Source organism: Falco cherrug, chromosome 7 (genome assembly GCF_023634085.1).
Source record: "Falco cherrug isolate bFalChe1 chromosome 7, bFalChe1.pri, whole genome shotgun sequence".
In the NCBI taxonomy this organism is placed as follows: Eukaryota; Metazoa; Chordata; class Aves; order Falconiformes; family Falconidae; genus Falco; species Falco cherrug.
In genome coordinates this window covers 175,572-185,224 of record NC_073703.1, presented here as the reverse complement: position 1 = coordinate 185,224, position 9,653 = coordinate 175,572, and the positions used below count along the sequence as shown (strand labels likewise).

Genomic DNA, 9,653 nt, shown 5'->3' with positions numbered 1-9,653 from the left:
ACAAAATTAGGGCAAGGAAGGTCAGACTCATTAAACCAAAACTCATCACCTTTCCAGAGGTGGGAGGGTCATGTGGAAAGGAGATGGAAATGTCAAACGGAGACAACAAAGGATGACCAGGGACTGACTGGCTGTCATTCCCAAAGAACTCTGAAGTGACTGGGCACAGAGGGTGACACAAAATGGCTGTGAAGCAGGTCCAGGCTCAGGACTTGGGGAGGCCCCTTTGATGGGCTCCCAGTTCCAGGGCAGACAAATTCCCACCAGGCTGGCTTCTCCCCAATCCAATGGTCCTGCACAGCAGATGCCCACAGTGCCAGAAGCGATGGGGAACAGGACTTCAGCTCGAGGGGGATGTGTTGGTTTTGTCTGGGACAGAGTTAGTTTTCTTCTTGTAGCTGGTGCAGTGCTGTTTGGGATTTGATGTGAGAGCAATACTGATAGCACACTGACGGGTTTGGTTGTTGCTGGGTAATGTTTACACTAAGACAAATACTTCTCAGTTTCCTGGGCCCTGCCAGCGAGAGGGCTGGAGGGGCACAGCCAGGGCAGCTGACCCAAACTAGCCAAAGCATTCCATACCATGTGACATCATGCCAAGTGTATAAACTTGGGGAAGAAGAAGGAAGGGGGGCACATCTGACATTATGGAGTTTGTCTTCCTGAGTAACCGTGATGTGTGATGGAGCCCTGCTTTCCTGGAGATGGCCAAACACCTGCCTGCCCACAGGAAGTGGTGAATGAAATCCTTGTTTTGCTTTGCTTGTGTGAGCAGCTTTTGCTTTACCTATTAAACAGTCTTTACCTCAACCCATGAATATTCTCACTTTTAGTCTTCCAATCCTCTCCCCCATCCCACTGTGGGGGAAGTGAGCAAGCAGCTGCATGGGGCTTAGTCGTCAGCCAGGATTAAACCACGACAGGGGACCACAGACCATTTGGAGAAGCAGCTGTGACAAAGACTCTTGCCCCCCTGCTGATGTTTCCCCATGGCTGTGATGGGAGCTGACCAAGGGAAAGCAAGGCCTTCAGGGATGTCTGTCCCAAGCATCTTCAGTGGCAGCATGGAAAGCTGCAGGCAGGTCTCCAGGATGGCAGAGAGAAGCAGTCATGGCTGAAAGCTGTCATGCATCACCTCCACAGTACTCCCTCAGGAACCCAGGGCAGAGTTGAGCCATGCCATATGGTCAGAGGGACTAAGCAAGGCTGAGGGATGCGCCTCTACCTGCTGCTTTTCTCTTATAAAGCATGGGAAAGATGATGGTAGGAGAAAGACAAACCCAACACAACTGGTGGATGGAGGAAGGATTTTCTCCCTCCACATCCCTTCCTCTGTGCAGGATGGGACAGTCACACTGCGCTTCCACAAAGGCAGGAGAATGTGCTATGCCCTGTCCATCCAATATGATCCAGAGCAATCCCTGCTCCTACAGGGACTGCTCCTTTTCTTTCCTGGATACAGGGAAGGTGATGCTTAGCATAGACTCGCAGGACCTTTCTTTGTGCTCATCTCCCCAGCTGTCTCTGAGATCACACAGACCATCCTTTTTTATTAATTTCCAGAGTGTCCAGCCAAGCATTTGGAAATATACCCTTGCAGGTTTAAAACAAACATATGAATGGATTATAAATGAATGTTCTGGCCGAATATGTGCTAGTAACTCTGTGTCATGCCTGTGATGCAGAGTTATTATAAATACAGTGCAGATAGCTACTAAACATGAGCATTAAATTAACCCCAGCACTTTCGCAGAGCTAAGGATGACACTTCTGATTGTTGCAGCATCTCTTCAAATAGCTGGAGGTTCCTGTGTTGCCCACAGTCCTCTTCTTTGGGCTTTGGAGAGAGCATCCTCCATCAAATATCTGGACAAAAAAGTCCGTCATGCTTGTCCTCTGTAAGATCCCTGCCCTGGCACAGTCCATATGTATATTTTGTAAAGAAACAGAGATGAGAGCTTGTTGACATCACATTGGACAGCAGGAAGAAGCCTGTGATTTTAGAAAGAGAGGAACCTACGGGTATGCATGCAGGGTGGGAAAGGGAAGGATATGCTGTGTGAGAGCCACTGAGAAAACATCTATGAATCTCGCTGTGAGTAAATGCTGGATTACCAGACAGAGGAGGAAAGCTTTGCTAACAAGGATTGAAACCTTGTGGCTGACTGGCTTAGGCTTCAAAAACTAAATGGTGAGAGAGTGCATTTCTAAATGGAGATGGGACTAGAGGGCACTGTCACTCTCTGTGAACAAAATGAAGAGAGAACAGATGCTGTAAGAGGAAGCTCTGTCTGAGCAGGCTGACAGGCACAAGAACGGCAGAAAAAAAATACACCCACTGTGCGTCTGAGGGGAAGATTGAACACCATAGCAGGCTCTGTCTCACCACAGTCAAGTTAAACCTGCACTTGCCATCCAAGTTTCCCTCTGCTACTGGGGTGAGGCACAGAACCATGGTATGACTAGGCTGGGAAGGGACATCTAGAGGTCTCTGGTCCAGCCTGCCACTCCAAGTAGAATGTCTATCAGTTTTTTGGCACCTTGTCCCATCCACAGTTGACTGTCTCCCAGGAGATTACCCACCTCTCTAGGACCCTGTTGTACTGCCTGATCACCCTCACAGGACAATTTATTTTCCTAATGTCTAATCAGAACTTGCCTTTGTTGCCTCCCAGTCTATCACTGCACCTCTGGGAAGTGGCTGGCTCTGTCTGGTCTGCACCCTCCCATGAGGTAGTTGAAGAAAGCAAGGTCGTCTCCATTTAGCTCTCCTCTGAAGACTTAAACCCAGTTTCTCTCATCCTCTCCTATGTCATGTGCCTGAGCATCCCTTAATCATCTTGGTGGCCTTCACTGGACTCACTCCAGTATATCTGTGTCTTTCCTGTATTTGAAAGTCTGAAACCAGACACAGTTCCAGGCCTGACAGAGAGACCCACCTGTTCTGGATACCTTTCTCGAGATGTTCTGTGCTCTTTCTATCAGACTAAGGCACAAAGAAACAGGGCTTATGGTTAGGAGATGGTAAAATAACATTTGATTCATATGCTGGGACTTGAATTCAGGTTTCCTGAAGCTGTGGGACCTGAAAGTCCTCTCAGAGAGAGAGATGAGAGCAGGAGAATGTTACCTTGGGTCCTCCCAGCCTAGCATCCTGCCTCCCCATATTTGGGCAGCAGCCAGGACACAGCAAAGAGTGTGAGATCACAGCAGGCACACAGCAAATATTCTTTTGTAGCTCAGAGACTTCTTGAACCAAAAGTAGTATCTTAGTTCTGAGTAAACCTCAATAGATTCTTCTTCCACAGATTTGTCCTATGGGGTTTCTTTACCCCTACTGACATTGAGCAGCCACAGCAATGTGTGGAAGCCGCTTAGTGAGGGGGAAAGCATCTCCCCTGTACTGCTAATTTCACTTGGTGCCTCCGGTCTTGCTCTCCTTGCCCTCACAGCTCTGTATACATCAGTCATATGCACCCCAGTTGTTCCTTGCAGGCTGAAGAGTCCCAGTCTATGTAGTTATTCTTCATGCAGCAGCCAGTCTGGACCTCTGGTCATCCTTGTTCCCCTTCCGTGAGTTCTGGGTTTGATTTTTCAGGCCTATTGTATTCTGTTTGAGATGGATTACTGCTGAGTGGCATTAGCCCATGCAGAGCCCACTGCTGCCTACCAAAAACGAGTATCTTTGTTTCCCCTATGGATCATGTTATGTTTGTTTTATGCAATTTCACCTGCTATTTTACTGCCTGGTGAAGGTGAGATCTTCAGTCAGCGCTCTGGGATCACCTTCTTTCCCCATATTTCCTAGGACCACATCCAAATGTCTTATGAAGTCCCTTGCCTTTGCATTTGCTAAGACCAATTATCCTCTCTGATATCACAAATCCAGCTATTTACATGCCTGATAATGTAATCACCTGCCACGGTAGCCTGCAAAAAGCAAATAAATGCCAGTACCTACACCTGAGAGGACAGAAAGCTCCTTCCAAAACACTGCTCAAATGCAAGACTATCCTGAAATCTGAGCTGAGAAAAGCATTTCACTGAGGCTTGAGTGGAAGAACTACAAGTCTGATCAGGCCGCTGTCAACCAACGGGATAAATCCAGATTTGGAGCACTTAGGACCACCTGATAACTACTGCAAACACAAAAACAAATTGTTGACCCAGTATACGCTGACTCCAACAGGATCCAAGAAACTTTATATGACAGTAAAATTCACTTGGAAGTCCTGGCTTTGGATCTAGTGGTGTCTGCAAGCACTGCTTTTCTAGATTGCATGTCTGAATGCCCTACAGTCATCGCCTCTCCCTGCAAACTTCTCCCCAAACCCCCAGTACAAGTTGTAACCACCCCTTCCATTTGAGCCAAGGTTTGGTATACCGGTGACAAGGACAGTTTAGGTCAAGGCTGAGTTATATCAACCTGATGCACACTGTCTGTGTCTGTGCACATGCCTGTGCCTGTGCATAGATGGTACACACACCCTATATGTCCCTGAACACCTCTCTGCCAGTCTCTATCCAAAGTCACCTTCCAAATCACAGTGTTTGCTGGGGAGAGGAAACAGGGGTGTCCTGCATCAAGTGATCCATGTGGACATCACCTGCCCCACTGTTTGCTGCCGCATTTGTTACCTTTCCTGCCCAGGGAGGATCAGCTCAAAGCCTGTTGTCTTTCCTGGTCTGGGGCTCTCTACCACCATCTTCCCACTTCTGCAATTGCTGCTGTGGGAAGGTCCACAGCAAATCTGCTCCATCTGTCAATCCTGTGCTGGAGAGATGTAGTGCCACCAGCGACATGCCTGTAGCACATAATACAACAGCTTGACAGGTAATATGAAGGTGGAACAAGAATAAATCCCATTTTATTACCCATTATGTTTTTGTATCGTATTAAATCACTGCTGGTAATAGTTGTTGACATGTATCCAACTTTTCTAGCCCTCTTTTGTGCTGCCCTTTTCATGGAGACTCAATAAATACCATCACAGACTTTCTCTCAGGCAGCCCAGGATAAAAACCAGGCTTCCAAGGCATGAGGCACTTCTCAGGCCAATGCCAGGACGCGACTGCCACAACCGCACTGAGGGTGCCTGCAAGAAATCGGGGAGTGTTTTAGCTGATCCCAAGACATCTTCCAGGTGCGAGAAATCCTCCAAGTTGAGGCAGGGGGTGGGAGTTATTGCGAAGAAAGAAACCCAACACCACACCCCCCCCCCTTACTCCTAAAAAGATGAACTAGAGCTGGCAATGACAGAAGGAGGAGGCGGCGGCTGGGCTGCCAGGCCCCACACAGCCCGGGCCTCCGGGCAGCCCGGGCCTCCGGGCAGCCCGGGCCTCCGGGCAGCCCGGGCCTCCGGGCAGCCCGGGCCTCCGGGCAGCCCGGGCCTCCGGGCAGCCCGGGCCTCCGGGCAGCCCGGGCCTCCGGGCAGCCCGGGCCTCCGGGCAGCCCGGGCCTCCGGGCAGCCCGGGCCTCCGGGCAGCCCGGGCCTCCGGGCAGCCCGGGCCTCCAAGGCCGCCAGGGCCAGGCCCCTGGGGGGGCGGGCAGCGGGCCGCCGCGTCATGGCACCGCCGCCCCCGACTGACAGCGGCATATGCGGGGCGGCTATAAATGCCGGCGGTGACTGACAGGGCGGGCGGCGGCGGCGTGAGCAGGGGCAGCCGGGCCGCCGCCATGGGCTCGCCCCGCCGAGTCCTCGCTGGCCTCTCTGGGCGGGGAGCGGGCAGCATCGAGGGGGCGGAGGAGGCCGAGAGCGCGGCCTGGGCCTCCCGGCCCGACCGGCGCAGCTACCTGCTGGCCATTCGGCCGCGGAACAGGTGAGGGCGGCCGCGCCGGGGGAAGGGGCTGGGGCGAGCGGGCGCCCGCCGCCCAGCCGCCGCCATGAGTGCGTGCGCCGCCGGGCCCGGGGCCTGCGGGAGGCGGCTCAGAGGCAGGTGGAGGAGCGGGGGCGGGCGGCCCAGCCCATGAGGCCATACCCCAGCCCCGGCCGCACCGAGGTGATGGCCGAGGTGGAAGAGGCAGGGCCGCCTGGGCCTTTCCTTCCCCCGAGATCTGCTGCGGGGTTGAAACGCTGAGCGGTGGCTCTGGATCTCCAAAAGCTCTCCTCTGCTGCAGGCTAGCCCCTTGCTTCCCAGAAAAGGGCTGTGGGTTTTGGCGGCTGTAACGGGCCAGAGGCTGTCAGCGTCGCGCACTGTTTTATAGCGGGCAGGTGTGTGCGGCGTTGCCGCGAAGCTCTGAGGGCCGCGGGTGGCCGCCGACGCCCTGGCGATGAGCGCAGGCCGTGCCCGGCACCACCCGCCCACCCTCATCGTCGGGCTGAGCAGTGGTCAGAACAGCATTCCTAGGTCGGAAGTGTCCGTAGGAGGGGGCCTGTGGTAGGAATAAGGCTTTGTTTGCATGGGAGAAGGTACGTTAAATACCGAGACTGGCAGAGGTTAGCAAGTATGAAAATACGAGGCAGCGTGCCAGCGAAGGCAAAGCTGTCCGAGATTGTGTTAGTTATTCAAAATAAAGCCTATCAACTACTTTTAATTCAGTAGGAGTGCTCTTCAGTCTGTAAGCTCTTGAAATGAGCGTGCCTCTTCCCTGTTAATGACATAAATAATCCATTTCCAGCATGTTATGCATTGTTGCCTCAAAGAATAGGACATTTGTAAAAATAAATACAGGACCAAAAGAGACTTAAAGTGCTGCCAGGAAGTCAGACATTAAAACTAGGGTAATGCCAAAGTTAAGTTGCCTTAATTTGGTTCCTCTGTGCTTGTACGGCAGTGTGTGATCTAGTTGCAGTCTGTCTATATACCCTGGTGTCTTCAGCACCAACAGGTGCACACAGCGTCGATAACAGATTTGTGCTGTCAGGCCATACTGTGCAAAGGAAATTGGAGTTCAGTGTCTCTATTCTGCTGATTACAAGTAGAGAGAGTCCTTAATAAATAAGATGTCAAGGTGTTCTGGTTGCCTATAGCTTGAACTGTTATTCCCCCCTCAGTATGTTCAAATTGCAGCTTTAATCAGTTTAACTGATAAAGGAGGGCTCATCAGTCCTGTGAGCAATACCTCTGGTGTTCCCAGCCAACTTCCCCAAATCGTTGAAGTTTTCCTTAAGGCCATTGAGGCAGGCACAGAGTGATGTAGCGCTCTCATGCAGTGAGCCTGGTGTCTTCTGCTTGGGTCAATGCTGTGGCTCAGGCACAGTAAATCCAGCCCATGTCTGCAAAGCTCTGAGTCCTGAACACATTGCACTAGCCTGACAAGTTCAGCTTGTGGGTGCACCACACTTTCCTAAGGCTTTTGCAGGTAAAGGGACGCTGTACTGCCACACTTAAATCAGCAGTGCATTCAATTTCCACAAATTGTGCCATCCAGTTTTCAACCTACGTATGTACTTGGTTGGCAAGCCAATGGCAAGGTAATTTCATTTTGCCTGCTAACTTCGGTGGCTGTCTCTTCTGTTGTAAGAAGCAGTGAATAAATATTTGTTAAATAGAAAAACTAACCTTTCCCTGACATCTTCTAGTTTCTCCAGTGAATTAGGGAGGAGTGTTATAGAAGTATCATGCCCTGCACATACCTGAGAGTGCCTACAAGTGCTGAAGACTTGAGCCAGGATGTGTGAAAACTTGTTGTCTATGATGTGGGGCAAGGGCTTGAATGAAGTGGGCCTCTTGGTTTTATAACTAAATAATGTGTCATAACAATTCGGGAAAGTGAGTGAGTGGAATAGTGTAGCAAGAGGACTTTCAGAAAGTAATTACGAGTTTAACTAAATCCAGGAACATCTGGAGAGCTTGCCTGGAGAACTTGAAAAGCAAGATGAGTGACATCCCTAATGGCAGATAACATTCAGCAGTTCTCTTTAATGCAGAACCTATTTGAATTTGGTGGCTTTAGAGCTAATAAAAGTATTGGACAAGTGATGCAGACACAGAATTGTGGTGGGAGGCTGCTGCTGTTATGACTAAAAAGCAAAAATGGATATTCTGATCCAAGGAAAGTGTGGGCTGTTTTTTTTCAGGCTTCTCTGTTGCTGTCTATATATGTATTTGTAGGTGTTTAACTGAAATGCTTGCATGCTCTCTTCACCCATACTTAGGGCAGCAGAGAGTGTAGTGATGCAGTAGATGTGCTTATGGACATGAAAGTATTGTTATGAAAAGAAACTGAGGTTAGGAATCCTTGCTTCTGGAGTGACTTATAAACATTTCACCTATATGCTTGCATTCATTAACCATGTAGAGATTAGTCTGGGTGGTCTTACTGGGTCTTCCTAATCCTATAGGATGAAAAAGGTGTTGTGTAAACTGAAGGATAATAATCTGGAAACTGGTATATGCTTTTTCTGTTTTTTTATTTGTAGAATTTGTCAGAGGTGGGGCTGCAGGGGCCAAAAGAATAGAGGTGTTGAAAATGGCAATAGAACATCATCCCTTTATTAAACAAGAGTATTCAGGATAGTTACTTTTTGTGGCTTTGGGAACTGGTTTTCAGAAAGAATCCTCCCTGTGAGCAGATAGCTCAGTGGCAAAAAATTACTGGCTTTCCCTTGCTGGTCTTCTAACATACCTGATGACAGATAATGTGAAGAGCAGCTTATGATCATGGTGACTTGCCTCCTGCCCTGGCAGCTGACAGGACTTTTTTTATTTTGGGGTAGTATGTTTTGGTGGGGTTTTTTTCCAAAAAAATGTATGCCTCAAAGCACTTGATTATAATTACTTGACAAAGTGAGAGGAGAAGCTGTCAGTCCCGCTGTCAGTCCTGTCAAGGGTCTGACTTAGCTGCATTCATGGGCCACAACTTCAAGCCATCTCTTCAGCTGTACTTTTTGTAAGAACTAGCTGAGTCTGGAGAATGTCTTTATGCAGAGGTACAATTTTATGTAAAAACTTCATGTGAGTCCTAGGCAAACTTCTTTGTTGGAAGCAATCTGCACCTCTTGTCTGATGCAGATGTCTGCTCCTTGGCCTTCTTACAGCATTGCCTCCTTGCTTAAGTATCTTTCTACTGTCATGGCTTCATCATATGCAGATATTTATAGAGTATAGTGACACTGCCTTCGATCTTTTCTTGGATGGCTGCCTCTGGTTGCAGTGGCAGTTGAGCTCAGGAGAGTGCCTTGCCACCTGGCTTTTCTGGCTCTAAAACAATTTCCAATCTTATACCTCTTGCTTTGCACATAACAACAAATGAAGGTGGAAGACTTGTTACTATAATAAAGTGAGCTGAAAATGCAGGAGTGCTTAGTTCCTGAAAAGCATATTTAGATGTCTTAGCTCAGAGTTCCCTCTTCAGCAGTTGGGTACCTGTAACTTCTTGGGGGACCTTGCTTTTGGCAACAAGTTGTGTAAATCCCTGATGAGAAACCAGTTGTGACATCTGAGGAAATTAAGCCCATCTGTCTTGTCAGGTGAAAGTGTTCCAAACTCTGAAAGGAGAGACATCCAGTACTCACTGGAAAGGCAAAAGTAAAGGCACTAATGGATTCATCTCCAGTCCATGAGATCTCTTAAGACAGAGGTGTCTTTTTTTTCCTATTGGTTTAATTATCTGCACAGTGATGCCTTGTTTCAGTAGGGCTCTTTGGTGGTTGTGCACAGCAAATTATAATCCCAAACTGCATTTTTGAGTCCCCTTTCTAAAGCCTCGT

The 9,653-nt window shown here is 49.2% G+C and overlaps 1 protein-coding gene across 1 annotated transcript in view; it reads left to right on the top strand.

Annotated features, from left to right (window-relative positions):
• The first annotated feature begins 5,596 nt into the window (after positions 1-5,596).
• The window catches only part of ALPK3 (alpha kinase 3), a 34,533-nt gene continuing 30,476 nt past the window's right edge, over positions 5,597-9,653 (top strand). Inside the window, exon 1 of the mRNA XM_055716606.1 lies at positions 5,597-5,820. Coding sequence (XP_055572581.1) covers positions 5,615-5,820 — 206 coding nt within the window. The 5' untranslated portion in view covers positions 5,597-5,614. The remainder of the gene's footprint in view (positions 5,821-9,653) is intronic.